General features: G+C 41.9%; 1 protein-coding gene across 1 annotated transcript in view; it reads right to left on the bottom strand.

The window, feature by feature from the left end:
• The window catches only part of ATG2B (autophagy related 2B), a 59,531-nt gene that overhangs the window by 3,813 nt on the left and 37,557 nt on the right, over positions 1-18,161 (bottom strand). Inside the window, exons 24-40 of the mRNA XM_015413852.1 lie at positions 17,630-17,736; positions 17,369-17,461; positions 16,784-16,854; positions 15,566-15,642; positions 14,906-15,076; positions 13,981-14,122; positions 13,142-13,344; positions 11,815-12,041; positions 11,052-11,160; positions 8,146-8,340; positions 7,407-7,508; positions 5,584-5,662; positions 5,032-5,236; positions 3,780-3,849; positions 2,017-2,099; positions 1,170-1,291; positions 659-813 (exon numbers count right to left, since the gene is read on the bottom strand). Coding sequence (XP_015269338.1) covers positions 659-813; positions 1,170-1,291; positions 2,017-2,099; positions 3,780-3,849; positions 5,032-5,236; positions 5,584-5,662; positions 7,407-7,508; positions 8,146-8,340; positions 11,052-11,160; positions 11,815-12,041; positions 13,142-13,344; positions 13,981-14,122; positions 14,906-15,076; positions 15,566-15,642; positions 16,784-16,854; positions 17,369-17,461; positions 17,630-17,736 — 2,211 coding nt within the window. The remainder of the gene's footprint in view (positions 1-658; positions 814-1,169; positions 1,292-2,016; positions 2,100-3,779; positions 3,850-5,031; positions 5,237-5,583; positions 5,663-7,406; positions 7,509-8,145; positions 8,341-11,051; positions 11,161-11,814; positions 12,042-13,141; positions 13,345-13,980; positions 14,123-14,905; positions 15,077-15,565; positions 15,643-16,783; positions 16,855-17,368; positions 17,462-17,629; positions 17,737-18,161) is intronic.

Below are 18,161 nucleotides of genomic sequence, written 5' to 3'. Positions count from 1 at the left end.
AATGAGTAGGCTTGAAACCTAACTACTAGGATTAGGAGGTTCCAAGGGGGAAAGGATCAGGTTTAGCTCCTATCTTAAGGCTGTCTTGGAACATACTCATTCATTTTCTCCCTGTAAGTGGGTAACTTCCATTCAGTCCTGTGGAGAAAATGATGAAATACTGACCTTCGATATACTTGTGAATGAATGGTTTAGCCAAAGTGGTTTAGTATTTAGAACACTGGAATACTGACCTTCGATATACTTGAGAGCCAAAGTGGTTTAGTATTTAGAACACTGGACTAGGAAGACCCAGGTTCAAATTCCCACTTGCTATGAAACTGAGTGACCCTGGGCCAGTCACAGGATGGTTGGGTGGGGGGGGAGAGAGAATGGAGGAGTGAAGAGAACCATGCATGCTGTCCAGAACTCCTTGGGAAAAGGACAGGGTAAAAATGTGCCTAAATAAATGAAATTCTGCTGTGGGAAGGCCAAAACCTGTCTTCCAACCCTGGCATTGTGTGGTTCAACCCTTGTCAACACAGAGCCCACAGTAGTCACTCTAATACAGGCTTCCCTAGAGCCACTAGGCCTCCCTAGAGCCTGTAGGCCACACCACTATAGGTCCAGGATCATGACACCCTTCTTTGTCTATTGCTGAAGATAGTGCAAAGGATACCTGTATCGTCTGAACCATCCTGTTGGTCAGTTCTAATGCTGCCATGGCAGTGGAAGTTCCAAAAGAAGCTGCCCCTCTCTGAAAGCCTCTTACAATTCGGCCATCTTTTCGGTACTGTTCTATTGGTAACCACACCAAGTCCTTTAGACCTTGCACTGTAATCACAGAAATTACAAAAAAACCCACTAGCTGAATACAGATTCTGAAAGCAGTCAGCATATCTCTATAGATGGCTAGATTCTACTGATAGGAGATGGAAGATAAATTGTGATTCCCATTCTTTTGGCAGTACCCCAACCCATAGGGCTTTTTGTCTGTAACAGTCCCGTCCCCCCCGCCGCCCCAACCCACAGTAATGCCATTTCAGGGGTCGCAGGAGAATGCTAGGTGAAAGATAAAGAAAAAAGACTGCTTTCCACCAGCAGAGCATTGGTAGGATCCAACCCACAAATTAATACACAGACTATTACAAATGGCTGAATAACCCACAATTTTAAAATAATGAACTTACCTAACTGAACTAATGAATGCATAGGCCCAACTCCTCCCAGAATACCTGGCAGTTGGTTTTTCTTGATGTCATTAAGCCATTCTGAGATGGCATAAGAGAACAGCTTATCCACACCAAGCAACCTGTACAAAGTATTCTTATTAGTATGTACGAACGTTCAGTTTTCTAGAAAAGGATTCTTCTGAATGAAAACAAGGGAAGTATAAACAGTATCACTCAAACACTGATTTGAGAATTAAAAAGCCTTCTATTTAAAAGAACAGATTCATGCATACACCAAAAAACATGGAAAAATAAAGCATTAGCCTGAACACTTCTACACTCTCAGACCTAACCCCAAGCCGTTCTTTGAAAGATGGAACTTACATTAGAGCTGGCCTCCCTCTCATCCATTCATTCACACAGGATTCTGCTCCCTTCCTCCATCCATTAGATTTCACTGCTGCAGCCTGCTCAGCCAGGCAACAACCAAAGGCACAGCAGGCTCTACCCACTAGGTATCAACCTTGCAATCAGCCATGCATTGCAGGCATTGCCCTGAGTTCATTATTTGTTCAAAATGGGACCTTGGAAACATTGTAATTTTCAATGCACACAATGGATTTCAGCAGACTCGCAAAAGGAAGACCCCCGCAACATACTTGAATCTTTGACATTGTCTAAGCCATCCAAAGGGGAAACAAAAGATGGGTTTGGGTAGGAAAAAGTGTGACTCTTGTACGTTAAACTGGTGTTTGTCAGTCATTCAAGGAGTGGTTCGGGTTTGGCCACTGTACCTGTCGCCAAGCAGATTTTGTATTCCAATTGTTATAAGACAAAATCATTCTACAATTAACAGAATGCTTACCCGTGTCGGTAGCAAAGTCTCTTCAGCTTCAACTCTGAACAATTTAACTGAGCGAGACCAATCAGAATCCCAGCCAGTGTACCCTACAAGTAAGTTTTGAAAACGTAATGTTTAAAGTTGCAAAAGTAAATTTTAAAAGTAAACATCTCTGATCACCACCTGTGTTTTTGTGCTTGTCCTACTGAAGAATTCCACTGGAACACTGATCACGTTAGGTTCTGACTATTTGTTTAATCAGTAATTCTCACACCTGGACAGTGATTCAGTATGTCTCTTTAGTGGCCTACATTCTTTCTCCTCTCCATAGTTGTTTACTATGGAAAGCATTCCCCAAACGACCTGAATAGAGACCTCAAATTAGCAAGTGGCACCTCAGCAGGCCACAACCAGTCTGCAGAAGACAGTAATCTACTCCTAAATTCATGGCACATGACTTGCAACTGAGGCCTGATTGGTTTCTCTCTCTATGAAAGGAAGTTCTTCGTAAAGCTCAGTCTAGGCCAATCCTGCCATCTCCTAGAAAATAACAGAGAGGGGAGAATGCTTTTATATGCAGCTGTTCACCATAGTCAGATGGGGGTTGTAAAGAAAATACAGAATACGGATGCAGCAGGCAAGCTTCAGGGCCCATGATATGTATGTGTCCAGACTTTAATTTTACTTAGATATAATAGACTAACACAGCTATCCCTATAGAAGATGTCGTTAGACCACTGGAAATACTATTCTATGCCTAGAGTTGTTTTTTTTTAAAGGCAAACTTGATAACTCCAACATAGCCTTATCAGTAGCCTTATTTGCAGCATAGCCACTTTGTTAAAATGTTGGTTGTCATCAAGCAAACCATAAGAAGGTTGGACCTTCTCTCACATAATCTTAAATTTCAAAGCTATTTAACCAGCAAGACTCCTTGAGTGTAAGATGGGACACAGGTTTATTTGAAATATTTAACCATTACAGGACTCTGCTTCAGCTCCCCACTTTCATAAACACCAGACTGATTCCCATGGGAAGTAGGACCTTTTTTGTTACAGTCCCAGAACTCTGGAATACTCTTCAAAGAATGCCTGAGTATCTCTACCAACAAGCACAGAGTTCTGGTCTGTTGGCCTTCTTGGAATTAAGCCTCTTCCTCTTTTCCCCTGCCCTGCATTTCTGTGGTTAAAAAAACAATAACAAAAAAAAAAAGATCAACACTTTTATTTTAACTGTTACAAATCTGCTGGAAGTTTCTTGCACATGCAACTTCATGAACAAAAACCAAAAAGCCTAATCTGTTACCCTAGTGCATCATTTTGCTACACTGTGCCCAAGTTGTGCAAGTATGAAGTAGCTTTTTACCTTCCCAGGACACAAAGTGAGAAGATTCCGAGCACTGCAGAGACATGATGCTTTATTTCAGGCTCTGAAAAAGCCACTCTCCACATTACTTATTGAGAGTACACATCATGGGCATATGATCAGGCAGGGAAGAGCTATACAATTTGTTTTGTTCCTTTCCTTTCAGACTACAAACAACTCACAAAAAGCATATATGTGGGCAAATGGGCATGTAAAATGTTCAAAGGCTGGTCATTTTTGTGAACCTCTGCAAGACTGATTTATAGTTCAGCAATATTTAACTTTAAGAAAAAAGATTAGAAAAGCAACATATTTCCCTCTAGAAAAGCAACATATTTCAAGAACAACAGGAAACCACTAAATTAACAGAACAAACTCCAAGAGGCTAATTTAATATCAGAGCTTAATTAAGGTCAACAAACCTGATCCATAGAGACATGTTTGCCATGGTAATCAAGGCGCACTGGAACTTCTGATGTAAAACGAAATTCTCTAAAGGGGGAAAAGAAGTAAGTCATATGGGGGAGATTTGCACAGTAAAAATAGGACATTTCAAACAGTTTTCCTAGAATGCCCAGTACATTAGGGAAAATACCAGGAAATCAATTGGCTGCTTCTTATCAAGGTACTACAAAGCTATAAGGAGAATGTGCCCTACCGTCTCTCTATGTACAATGCCAAAATACTCTTCTATGCCCAAAGCCTTGAAGTGTGTAATTCCAAGTAGCCTAGATAGGCAAGTATTTCCCTAAATTTTCCACCCACTACATGAACCAGAAAACAGCCCTGACACCATTCTCTGCTGTTTCTTGCCTTGGTTCTTTCACCCCTGGTATTGCAGTGGAGAAGAACAAGCTACTGCAAGGAGCCAGAACGCCCCATGTACTTGTACGCTATGAATAGGTGCTTTGTATACAATCATCATGTACAGTGGTTTGTTTACACAAGGCAGCCCTTTTGGAGAAATATGCAATTGTTTCCAGTTATTTTGCTGATAGGAAGAAGGTACTATACTTGTACTACCTGATGCCAAGCTAAGCCTTTCCAGCTGTTAATATTTGTTTGTCCAGACTTAGAATCATAGAATCATAGAGTTGGAAGGGACCTCCAAGATCACCTAGTCCAACCCCCGTGGCACAATGCAGGAAATTCACAAATACCTTCCCTCCACCCCCAGTGACCCCCTGTTCCATGCCCACAAGATGACAACAAACCTCCAGAATCCCCGGCCAAACTGGCCTGGAGAAAAACTAACGCCCATGTTGTTTTGGGAAATAATATTTTAAAAACAATGATCCCTGCTACCCATAGAGGAGTCTGCTTTTCTGATCACTTTACAAAGGATTTGATGGAAAGTACAACATATGGCCTCTTGTGGCAATTTTAAATGAAATTTCTACATCTTTGTAACTTGCTTTCTTCTTCTATATTGCTGTTTTCCAGCCTGCTTTCAGGCTTGACACTCACCTGTTGTAGCAACTGCTGTCACCTCTGTAGTGAGGCCCATCCAGCACTTTGAGACCACAGGTTTATAAACCAGTACTAAAAACACACTTTCCCACAATTCAAAGGGGTCTGCATGCCATACCACCCATTCAGCTAAAGGTAAACTCTAAAAAAGAGAACACGGGGACTTCTTCAGAGATCTCATGGATCTAGTATGTCCGCAGGTACCTGAAAAAGATTGGTTGATCACTGAATGATGCCTCGTCATGTGTGAAATTATGGTCATCGCCATTGAGTACATCTTCAGAATCCAAACTTCCATTCTGGCTTGATTGTTTATGTAATGAGAAGGAAATGACTGGGCTTGGCTCCTTGAAACCACTGTAGTGCCTGGGTAAGGTACATGTTACTTCAGCACCAGGAGGCTTTTTAACTGCAAATAAAATAATTCATGCTGAAATGCAAGGCAGTCCTCAGAAGAATTATTGGCTAGCAACATTTCTTAAATGAAAAATTATTGTGTGAATGCTCAGAACACAAGAAGCATATAGCAACAAAAATATACCAATTCCAATAACCTTTATTGGCATAACAACAAAAATATACTTTATTTAGTATGTTTATACCCAGCCATTTCAGTTATTTGCTTGAGGTGACCAACAGTGCCATCCATAACTAAGGCCATTGATGTCAATGAACTCAGGGTATTTCTCAAGTTGGGATGGCATGGTATACCTGCTTGAAGCAATACAGAACACCTTATGACACAGGAGTATTTACCTTCAGGATCAGGAGTCATTAGGACTTCAACTTCCGTAGAAAGGCTAGTGAAGAAATCCTTTAGGAAAAACAGGGCATCCTACAAATAAGAAGTTGAATACATGGGTTTAAAAAAGAAGAAACATTTATGAGTATGCAAACTTCTAAAAGTATTACCCATCTGGTCCTTCTAAGCAAATATAAAAATACAGTTTGGCTGCTATAGCATAAATTCTTTTACAGAAGTATCTTAATAATAAAACTCTCTGGGACAGGCAGGGCTATGTAACTTGCATGTTTCGAACTGGAGCCATCACGTATCAGAGCAGACAGCATGTGAGAAGGCAGTTTTCTTTGCAAGGGCCTTCTCAAGGACGACAGTTAAGCACTAAACCCCAGGGGTGGGTGGGACAGAAGCATTAACATTGCTTATCGCTGGATTACATTGCATACTAAAAACTTGCACTCCAGCCTCCGCACTGGTTCCAATAATTCCTGAGCGGAATCAAAAGACACTTTATGCACAGGTTCCCAGCCTAATATACAGACCCTCTCATCATAATGGTGGACATTTCTCTAGCATTTTCTAACAGTAAAACCAATGTGGGAATATACCACACCTTTATGCACCTATATATTTATATTTTTTTAAATCTCTAGGAAGTGGTTGGGGATCTCTTGCTATTACAACTGATCTCCAGGTGACAGAGATCAGTTCGCCTGGAGAAAATGGCTGCTTTGAAGGGTGGACTCCATGGCATTAGACTCCGCTGAAGTCCGTCGCTTCCCCAAACCTCACTTTCCTCAGGCTCCACCCCCCAAACCTCCAGGTATTTCCCAACCTGGAGCTGGCAGCTGCATTCATTTAAGACATTTTTAGGGTGCTTTTCTTTCCAGAGGGACCCAAATCAACTTACAAAAAACATTTGGTTTATAGCAAACCTAACTAAAGTGCTTCCTGTACTTCCTTTTTTTTTTTTTAATTAAAGTACCCGAGGGTACACTTCCTGTACTTCCAAAAGTCCCCCCTCCCCGGTAAGTTCAACTGAGAAGATACATGCAGGAGGGCCCTCAAATCACCACAGGCTCAGTTTGCAGTCTCATGTGATGGGGGGAGACAGCAGGGTGACAAGTGATCGTGGAGGCCATGTCCTTCAAGGCGGGGGCCGTCTGCATGGGCAGCTTGGAGCAGCGGGGGGGGGGAACCTGGCCCTCCCCTTCCCTGATGGGCGTATGATGGGGCCTGAACCAGGCCCAGGGAAGGAGGTTGGACAACCATGGAGGGATAAAGTACACCATAGCACCTGGCCTCCCCACCTGACCACGTGGGATCATTTGTGGAATCCAGCAACCTGCCATTCCATGGTTCTCCCCCACCTTGGCAGGCAGGTCAGTCAATGCTAGGATCCAGTGGACCCATGCTGCACCAAGGCTTCTTACAGCTGTAACAAATAAAAGTTGTGGCCAGTTTCCACACTGTATTCCAAAAGCCACTGTGTGTGTAGTGTTATTGTAAAGGGGTCCTCGCCTTCGCGGCCCTCTCCCCTTCTTTACGTGCTGGGACTGCAAATCTCTAGCTGTGACTTATTATGTGAACTTATATTACACAAGTATCATAGGTTATGGAAATTAATGATTAAGCAGAGGCAAAGTTATTTTCTGCACAGGTGTTTGTAGACTGTTACAGCGTGTTAATTCTATGCTTTGTTCTAAAGTATCATAGGTTATGGAAACGAGTGATTAAGCAGAGGCAAAGTTATTTTCTGCACAGGTGTTTGTAGACTGTTACAGCATGTTAATTCTATGCTTTGTTCTATCTATAAAGCACTCCTCGGTAAGCCAACCTGGTCAATATTGAGGCGAAGCGGCATTAATGACACTCGTAAGCAACACTCCTGCGGTGATCTACCCGATTCTGGGCGAACGTGCAACGCTTTGACTGTGAGCTGAAGAATAAGAAGCAAAACAAGAAAAAAAGACACTCAGTAAATATTTTAATGAAGAAATATACACACCTCCTAGGCTTTCAAATGGGTGAATTTTCAACTGGGGCTCCAAATTGGTATTACTGAAATTCATGTGCACAGGATTCCAATCTTATTAGTATTTTATTACTGATTAAATAGTAACTTAACCCATGTTGATCAACTCTGTAGCTAACAGAATTACATACCCCATTAAAGATATTTTTCAATACAATCAAGAAAAATTCTGTCCACATCTATTTCAACAGAATTTAACACTTCCACAGAGGTCAGTGGGCCACCTCAGTTTCATTGTCACTCTCCACAGCATTGCTTGTATCTCTTGCTAGACTGTTGCTTACAACATAAATTCCACCAAAAGAGGAAACATATAACCCTAACCCAATGAATAAAAAAGGACTTACTTCTGAGCAGAACTGTTTAGGATTAATCCCTGCACCTATAAATTCTACTTCTGAATTTCTTTACACCTTCCAGCAAAAGTCAGAGTTAACTCTGATGCAATATGTGCTTTCACCAGTGTCTTGATTTTACGGCAGTTCTAATACCTTATTATTTCCACATTTATAAAAGCCAGCAAGCTTTCATACTAGCTTACTATGTTAGAGTGCGCTTTTCTAGGCATCTCCTTGCTACAATAGAGGTAGAGAAATTTATTCATCTGTGATGTAGCCAAGCGATCTCGGATCTCGAGGTCCTGAACCACAAACACTTGACGGGACACTGGCTGCTCCAACAGGTTGGCCTCTCCCTCTGGTTCACCTGGTGGATATACTTCATGCTGGAATTTTACCTTGTAACAGAAAAGACAAGAGGTAAGTATGACAAAGCAACCTTTACAGGACAACATGGGGCAAAAAACAAACAAACAAACCCAAACACAGAGGATTGACAGCAGCACCGTACGATTCCTAAAAGCCAATGCTAGAGGCCGGGGGCATAGTGGACAAAATGTTATGAGACATGGAGTGCTGCTATAAGGAGGAGGAAAATCATTGCACCCACATCCTTCCCTGTTCTGTTAGAGGAGCTCTCTCTGGTGCACATTAAGTTTGTAGACAAAGTAGACCACGTCCAGATGAAGACAATGAAGAAGGCTTGGGGGTCTTTAAAAACAAGCCATATGAGAAAAGATTAAAGAAACTAGTCTAGAAAAGAGAAGACTGAGAAGAGACGTAATAGGTCTTTTCAACTACCTTAAAGGCAGTCTTAAAGGCAGAGGCATCTTTTCTGGCGCTTCAGAGAGCAAGATTAGATCTAAAGGGCTTACATTACAGGAAAGTAGATTTCAGTTGAACATTAAAAGATGCTTCCTAATGGTATCAGTGGTTTGATAGTGAAATCAGTTGCTGGGGCGAATGTGAGCAAGGCAGCAAGAAGGGAAATTTACCCTTGTTTGATGTCTTCAGAGACCTGAGAGGCACTGAGCTTCATGCTCTAGTTTTGAACAAGGGTTTGCATTAGATGGTTTAGAAGGCCCTCGTGACAGACTGCACTTTTAAAAGTTTAGAAGTGCTGTACAAATAGGTAAAGGACTGTGAAGGGTTAGTTCTTCACAGAAACAGAAAGCCTTGAGTGATAGGCTGTCCCAAGAGATCTGATTGGTTAACATCAGCTGAGCAGAGAAAGACTTGAGAACTGCATGCTAAGAAGAGAGTCAAGCAGATTTCTGCCTTGACTGAGTCTGATTTCAGCCTTAGCTGAGAGCAGTTTTACACAGATGGAGTACTGAGGGAAAGCTGGCAAGAAAGTTTGGGAAGGTAGGTGAAGACATCCATTCAGGCCAAAGAAAGGGAGAATTTCCCTACCCAGTGTAAACAGGGAGTTAGCTCTGTCTCTGAAGAGTGGAGAGATCCATGGTCTGGTGTAGTTAGAAACTGCCTGTAAAAACCTTAAGAACCAGGTGAACATAAGAACATAAGAGAAGCCAATGTTGGATCGGGCCAATGGCCCATCTAGTCCAACACTCTGTCACACAGTAGCCAAAAATACCAGGTGCCATCAGGAGGTCCATCAGTGGGGCCAAGACACTAGAAGCCCTCCCACTGTTGCCCCCCCCCAAGCACCAAGAATACAGTGCATCACTTGCCCTAGACTGAGAGTTCCTATCTATACCTTGTGGCTAATAGCCACTGATGGACCTCTGCTCCATATGTTTATCTAATTCTCTCTTGAAGCCATCCGAGGATGTGGCCACCGCCATCTCCTGTGGCAGTGAATTCCATGTGTTAATCACTCTTTGAAAACTCAAGACAAGTACTGCTGTTTCAAGAGAAGGGGTCTGGGTACTGGAAAGAATGTACCAGCCTTCTGGAAACCAAAAGAGTTAGAGAATACTCAAAGAAAGTGTACTGAAGTGTTTGGGGAAAACACTGGAACAAAAGCCTCTCAACATAAAGATTTTAAATAACTGTGAATAGCTTAAGAAACTCTCATTAACCAGAACTAAAGTTTGTGCATGTATACTGGTTTTACCTCAGAGTTATCTATATTGAGTTACCTCAGAACTTTCAACCCCTGATTTCACCTGACATTTCCCCTCGATGTTAAATAAAATATTCTGTTAATTTTGAATTTCAAAACATCTCAAGTGCCATTTTTAGTTATTTAAGTTAAAGGGCAATCCCGACCCTTCCCTCAAATTCCTGGGCTGAGCCAGCAGTAAAATATCATACTGAGACATGGTGGGATAGCCAGAGTTCTTCAGGAAAGAAGAAAACAGACCACTAGGACTGCTCAGTGAGAAAGGGAAAGAAAAACAGAGGGAAAATCTTGCCTTGAGGGAGGGGACGGGGCCATTGTAGCCCCTTTCAATTCTAAAACTCTATGACTATTCTCAAGCATTGGTAATCCCTGCATTTACAGTTAGCACCAAACAACACTTGCATAAGCCATGAATGGAATAGTTGCTTCTTGTAATCCTGGATCCCAGAGCAAATACTGCAAAAACTAACGCCATGAATGAAAGGACTGTAGGATTTCTGACCCACCCATGCACCTCATCCATCCATGCAGTTGCCAGTAGGGCCCAGTGAGTCACTTCCAACACCTGGAGAAATGTTACAATTGGACACTGATGCTGTACAAAGAGAGGGAAAGATGGATTGCTCATGTGGCAGCAATTGTAAATGTGCCTCATGAATTATCTGGCCAGCTCTCATATGCTCACAGGGTATGTGCTGTTTCTTACTTAGCTTGAATGTCATTTTCACAATGGTACCATCATAGTAAACAAATTAAAAAGTCTGAACCAATCAAAGCACCATTACAGTTTGATAAACTAAAAGATGCTTAACAAAATCAGAAATTTACCTCGACTGAAATCAATAAGCAACATGTCAGGGTACCCAAGTTTGGAAAAGGAAAAGTACTGAAGCTGATGGTGCATGTGGAGTACTTGGACCTCTGCAGCAGATGGGAACCAGACTTGGGTAAGTCTGGTTCCCATCTGCTGCAGAGGTCCAAGCAAAAAAAAAATAGCCATAACTGTTTCAATTATCTTACTTTGCTTAACTGTATTTCCATCAAGAAATCTGGGTTTCTTCCTCTTCCACCGGATGCTGCATTCCGACCATGCCTTGTTGGTGTGTGCGATGGAGAGCTCTGAGGGCTGCTGTGATGGGAAAGAACAGGATTACTATGCTTAAGCTAAAAGTTTAGTTCAGAACCATTCTGTCAGCACAGGGTCACAGTTTGCTGTGCTCCACAAACTGTGATAAATGAGATTCCCTAATGAGTATGGTAAAGAAAAAGAACTTGCTACCTCTGTTACCAGAATGTAATTTCCTCTTACAAGTTACAATTAAATAAATGTCTCTCCAAATCTATGCAGGAAATAACCATTAGCAACAATATATTCCCTCTAACTAAAGAAGATAGCCTTCAGAAGAAATGCATTTACTGCCAATATCTTACCTGCTGTTGCCAGAGGGACTGAATGTTAACCACATCTCTCATGGAAATCCTCACTGAAAACGAACAGGTTGGGCTGCATACCTAGCAACCAATGGCACTCACTGATTTATGCAGGATGTGTGCACAGAGAAAGCCCTTTGCATGCAGGCTTTCCAGATTTAAATGCTCTTATCACGTGTGCCAGTCCATTCATATGTCGGCTTACAGTCACTGTGCTAACATTTCATGCGAATTGGCCAACGCATGTGACAAGGGCACTAAAATACGTCTTGGCAACCTTTCATGGCCCAGTACACTATGAATCAGGCATCAGACATTGCACAGCCCTAAATGGCTCTCCAGAAGTACTTACATGTAACTTTTAGCTGGCGATGTAGGTGGCACAGTCCCAAAGTCTTTTCCCCCATAAAGGTGCCAGATCAGCGAGATCTCTTTCACAACATAGCGCACCAAAGGAACAGGAAAACGCAATGGAGCTTTGCTTGTGTCTGCCTTTTTTACAGGCAGGCTGAAATGGTTCTCTTTTATCACAATTGCATCATCAACCATTATTTTCACTACGGGTTCCTCTTCCTTGTCCTAAAAGGTGATCGGAAAGTAAACACATTTAAAACAGAGGTCTGTTTTCCCTGCAGAAAACCAAGACTTGGGGAGGGGGGGCAAGAAAAAGGACCATATTCTTAGCTTTATAATATGTTTGCAAACAGTCACTTCCCTTGCAACTAGCGGCAAGGAAGAATAACCTCCAAGTCACCAGAGTATGTATCCCAGATCTGATCCCACTTAGCATCCCAGATTTGATGAGACTGGGCTCGCCTGGGCTATCCAGGTCAAAGAATGCCTACCATCATTTAACTTCTCTCATTTTTAATATGCAGAAGTGCTAAGACAACAGTGCTTGAACCACTGAAGATAGAATTCAATCACATTACACGGAATGTTTTATAAATGTTGTTACTCGCTCTGAGCCCTGTTGTACAGAGGAGGGAGGGCTACAAATTGAAGAAATAAATAAATACTGCGAGAAGATCATTATTAATTAATGACACTTATTTCCCCACGTTAAATGCTGGTGCAGACGGACAATCTACATACATCATTGCTTGCACAATTTGAGCAACAAAACTTCTAATTAATTCCTAAATTATATGAGGTTGGATCCCCCAAAGACTACTCAACATTTCCCTTTCCCCAGCACCCTACTAAGATTCCTAAAAGGCCAATGCTGGGGACTAGGGGCACCGCTGAAATCAGAGGGAAAACTGGGCAGAGATTGTACCTCGTCCGTCAATGGAAAGCTTCCTCCACCAGTGAAAGGAAGGTTAGTGGGGATGATTTCACCCAATACCTGTCCTTACCGGAGCCCCCTATTTCTCAAACAAAATGACATAAGACTATGAATCACCAGCACAGACTTTTTAGAGAGCCTGAGGGGCTTCTATGGGAAAGCAGCAAAAAAAAATATCTATACTGCAAGCACATTGTACTCACAGTATCCACCCAATTTTTAATTGTTTGGCAAGAAACTGTCATTCCTGAAAGGACATTCTGCTGAGCAGATTTCCAAATCTGAGATTCATTTATGTAACAGCTGATTAACAAACCAGTCTCTGGCTTTTGTGCCTATGTATGTGCCTCAGCTTGATTCTTATTTCTGATCAATATTAAAAGCTTCTTACAGAGACAACAGCTTTGGGTGCAAAAAGAATGCAGAAGTCATCATTTTCGGAAGGTGCTTCTCCCATAGCTTCATTAATCATATGGTGAGTGAATGATGTGTAAGTGGGGCTTGGCTCTTGAGAGAGATTCCCACTCTCATCAGGAAACAGGAAGAGGTCTGAGCAAGACGGCACTTGCACCTGGGTCTTCTCCTCCAGAGTTCCTGAGAAAAGGCAGAGAAATATTTTTATGAAACTTACAGAATTGCTGGAAACCTGTATGTTCTATGACTTACAGGTACAAGTAGGATAAACACAAAAATTACCTTTGACCATGCCATGAGTAAAATGTCAAGCTCCATTTTTCAATAATTTCGCTAAGCAGTGGTAAAATCAGATTAGCAGTGGTGTCCCTTCTGGCTTCTGGCAATATGCTGTGTTAAACTTTTAAAACCTATTCTAACCCCAAAATCTCCCAGCCAGGCCACTGCTTAATTTCTCCACCTGGCTTCTTGCGTTAACCAGCTCTGAATCTCCTCAAATATGTATTTCTGCAATGTCAACCTGAAAGTAAATATGGAATGCTATTCCATACGGGATATCCTAGTGGACTCATACTACAATAAGGGGGGCATCCCATGAATATGTTGGACAATAAATGCAGGATGGATAAAAGCAAGTGAGAAGCATGTGCTCTTTCAAGTCCTCTCCCATGGAAAGTACAAACAACACTGCCAGTACTAGCAACTAACCCAAGTACATACACACAGTATATACATATTTCACATGGATGCAAGCCAAGTATTGTGTTTACGTGACATCTGTGCTTAATGAAATAGAAGAAAACTAGAATGACCTACCATTAGCTTGTGGTTTAGTGGGAGAAGCAGTGTGCTGGGTCTCAATGTCTTCCATCGCATCACTCATTAAATCTCGTAGAATCTGCTGATCTGCTTCAGCAAGGATTGGCCCTCGGGAAGTTGGCCGGCTGGAAACTTCTGCCTTTAAGATAACAGTGACAAGAAGTCAGACTTACAGAAAACACAGCACTGTTCATGATCAGTGCAGATGACAGAATATTGGTATCATCACTGTTTGTCAATACACCATGATGTCTGAAAGAGCCCAGTCTAAGAAAAGGATGGGGAAATATCAGGTTGGAACTGTCACTATATCTAAGAATAAAATGGATGGCTTCTGTGTCAGTCACACAGATAACAAAACCAGGCCTTGGCATACTCTCAGGGGACTCCACAGGCATGCAGAAAAATATGGCTTTCAGCTGCTAACAACAACTGAGTGTCAGTTAAAGGAGGCAAAAAGAGGAGCAGGGGAGAAGAGGGAAAATTGGCCTGATCAAGCTCCTGACAGCATATAGTATCGTGGATGGGGAGATTTTGGAGATTGGGATGGGATCTTTACATGCCACTAATACGCAACTACAGGTTACCAGCTTGTAAAGATTTTTAACATTGATCTAAGTGCATTTATGAAACATTTGTCAGTGGTGTACAAGATCTGCCAGTTACTTGAAATGGTTTATTGTCAAATAGTCAGGTATCATGAGAAAGAAACAGGCTAAGATGAAACAGACAATTACAGTAAGTGCCCTTTTCTTTCCCCAGCCCTAATCGAAATAAAATGATGACAGAGTCTGCTGGGAACTGAACAGCATATTATAGTGCTTCAAAGGCATGTGTAAGCACCAATGGCCACCCCTGAGGATGAGGCAAAACTATACAGGACTGATTGGGAAGCAGGATGAAGAGAGGTACCTTCTCATACCTTTGCATTCTGTTTGGTCATTCCAGAGATAGCCTCTGTCTTAGCAGGAGGATTCAAATCCCCATAACTTGCAATATACTGGATAAGATTCATCAAAGCAGCACAAGAGTCTGAGCACGTTCGAATATGGATCACATCACTGGAACAATGTAGTTCAAAGCGTGGCTTACTCTAAGCAACAGAAAAGTAGGTCAAAACTTTCTGGTATGGTTTATGAACGATGTAAGATAAAGTACATCTGAAAGACCATGCCAACACTAACCCTACTGAAATGTAACATTATCCCTGATCCTACACCAATTTACTTGGAAACAAATTGCACTAATTTCACCAGAACTCACCTCAAAAGCAGTGTTATCGAGATAGAAGAAAAAAGAAGAAGAAAGAAGGGAGGAGGAGGAGATTGGATTTATACCCTGCCCTTCACTCGGAGTCTCTACAAACTCCTTTCCCTCCCCCTCCCCACAACAGACACTCTGAGAGGTAGGTGGGGCTGAGAGAGCTCTGACAGAACTGTCCTTGAGAGAACAGCTCTGACAGAACTATGGCTTGCCCAAGGTCATCCAGCAGCTGCAAGTGGAGGAGGGGGGAATCAAACCCGGTTCTCCCAGATTAGAGTCCGCACCACTACACGAACTGGCTCTTAACTTAAATCCTTACCCTCTCTCCATCAGATCCAGGTTTTACTGCCCTTATTGTCAGTTCCAAGAGCCCCATATCCATAACTCTAACATAATCTGAAAAAAGCAAAGTAAGTATCAGTTGAACTGCTTAAGAGCTGTTTATCTTAAGCAAACTATTAATTTCTTAAACATAAACATATGTCTGTTTAAACAGGGAGTACAGTTTACAGGAGCTACGGTGGCTCAAGTGGTTAAGACGCTGAACTGCAGGCTGTGGAAGGTCAGTAGTTCAGCAGTTCGAGACCCGAGTGTGCCGCATGACGGAGTGAGCTCCCGTCTCTGGCCCCTGCTCCTGCCAACCTAGCAGTTCGAAAGCAAGAAATTGCAAGTAGATAAATAGGTACCACTTCAGTGGGAAGGTAACAGCGTTCCGTGCGCCTTGGTATTTAGTCATGCTGGCCACATGACCAGAGAAATGTCTTTGGACAGCGCTGGCTCTTCGGCTTTGAAACGGAGATGAGCACCGCAATCCTAGAGTCGGATTCGACTGGCTTTTGAGCAAGGGAACCTTTACTTTTACCTTTTTACAGTTTACTTGCTAATACATCAGTTTATCCAAGGTTTATTCTCTCCTATTTCTCTCACAGCAGCAGACATGTTTTGTCCTTCCAACAACCCTGCGAAATAGGTTAGGCTGAGAGGTAAGGCTGAGAGGCGATTTGAATATTGGTTGCTGCAGTCACAGTCAGATATCCTATATTTACTGTGCAGCTGGCTTTAAAGCAATCTCTCCATCTTCCTACCCACCCTGAAGCTGGACCAATTTCCAGCCTGCACACACACACAAATTAGTCAATTCACTTAACTGTCTCTTTAACAGTTACATTTCTAATTACTCTTGTTTGAATTCTAACTGGAGAAAAGGTTGGAATAACTATTCAGGCAAAATATTTTTGACTACCATACTCTTCAGTGGTCAACATCAGGGAAATTTACAATAGCCCACCCTGTCTTGCAGTATTTTAAAGTTCAAAATTTACTGGCATTCCATGTATACTTGGAACAGAACTAAGAAGTTTCCTGCTTCATGGTCAGCCAAGCACTGTAGTGTATGAAAGTCGCAACTTTCCTAACCCCCACACAAAAAAAGAGTCTGACTTGCTATCAGCGACTGCACTTGATCAACACAGGCTCATCTTTAAATAACCTTTCTTTAAATTCTGAATGCTCATTCCAAAGGATTAAACACACTTACCTCTTTGGAGGTTCACGGTAACAGCGTTACACTTGTCTGACAAATGCAAAGCAGCCTCATCCAAGATTATTCTACAGCAAAAGCAGATTAACAAAGCAAATGTGTATTTCACACATAGGCAAGATCATGAAATTCAGATATAATAGAAAGAAATAGGTACACTGGAATCTTTAGATAAAAATGTCTTTAAACGTTTAAGTTTAAAAAAACCAGGACTCACTGGGCACCCACAGAGATTTATGACTGGTGAGAAGAGGTTCATTTGCTCTTGTGGGAGAGCATTCCCAGACAAAGAAATTATGACTTGGATTTGGGGGGGGCGGGGTGTTGGTCACCAAAACCAGCAATTTTGGGATTACCCAGATTCTATGAGAGTTGTCCCCCAAAACACCTTTTCCTCCCAAACCAGTGGCCCACGGAAAAGTTACCAGCTATTAGCAGTGTGAGCTGGAATATGTAGCTGTAACAGCCCACAGTCGTAATATAATTTATACTTAACACACAACAAACAAAGCTAAAAATTAATTAAAATCCTGCTCTACATCCAGTTTTGCAACTCTTACATAGGTGTTTAAAAAACTTTACCTGAGAGTAGATGAAGATTTATCCAGTGCAACACTACTTGAAATGCTAAATGTTTCAACTGTAAGAAGAGATCTGGTAGGCAAAAACAGAGGCCTAACAACAAAAAAGAAAGAAGAAGAAGATGAAGAACAAGGTTTCCAATATATTTTGTAGGAAAACCTGAAAGAATTCAAATTTCTTTTTTGGGGGGAAATTTGATGTCTTGAGCCATACAGTTAGCAAATAGTTCAAGTTATCAAACTGACGTAATAGTTAACTTACCTATAATTCAGAGCACAACTCCAGAGATGGACGTGAAATGTTGTAATAGAGGTTGGAGGATTATATCCCAACACAGGCTCATCAGAAATGTTCAAAAAATACAAAATCTACAATTATACAAATGTAAAGATAAGGCCCAATGTGACATGCTTCACAAAATACATAAGATGAGAAAGGACAATTAATGTGTTGTAAGGGCCCATTTAGTTCAGTAAGTGTAAAGACAACTGCACCACTAAAGATAAACTTTTCAACTGTGGATAAACCATTTTTTCCCAGCTAACAAGGCCCCAAACACAAAGCAACATGGTGCTTCTACCCAGTAGGCACAGAATCTAAATATAGTCGGAGAACATTGTTTCTCTTCTTTCTCTCCCCACCCCTTATTCACATATCATACTGAATATTACTTCAGTAAATGGAGAAGGGTAGGCTGGATGGAATATCGGAGGGGCGCACGCACCAGCCTCCCATTCCCCAGAAGGGCCCGGTTTATACTGAATATCCATGTTCAGTCACCAACGGGAAGGAA

The sequence above is a fragment of the Gekko japonicus genome, unplaced genomic scaffold (genome assembly GCF_001447785.1).
Source record: "Gekko japonicus isolate JY-2015 unplaced genomic scaffold, Gekko_japonicus_V1.1 scaffold1041, whole genome shotgun sequence".
Classification (NCBI taxonomy): Eukaryota; Metazoa; Chordata; class Lepidosauria; order Squamata; family Gekkonidae; genus Gekko; species Gekko japonicus.
The sequence above is the reverse complement of the archived record's forward strand: the minus strand, read 5'-3'. Positions and strand labels throughout refer to the sequence as shown.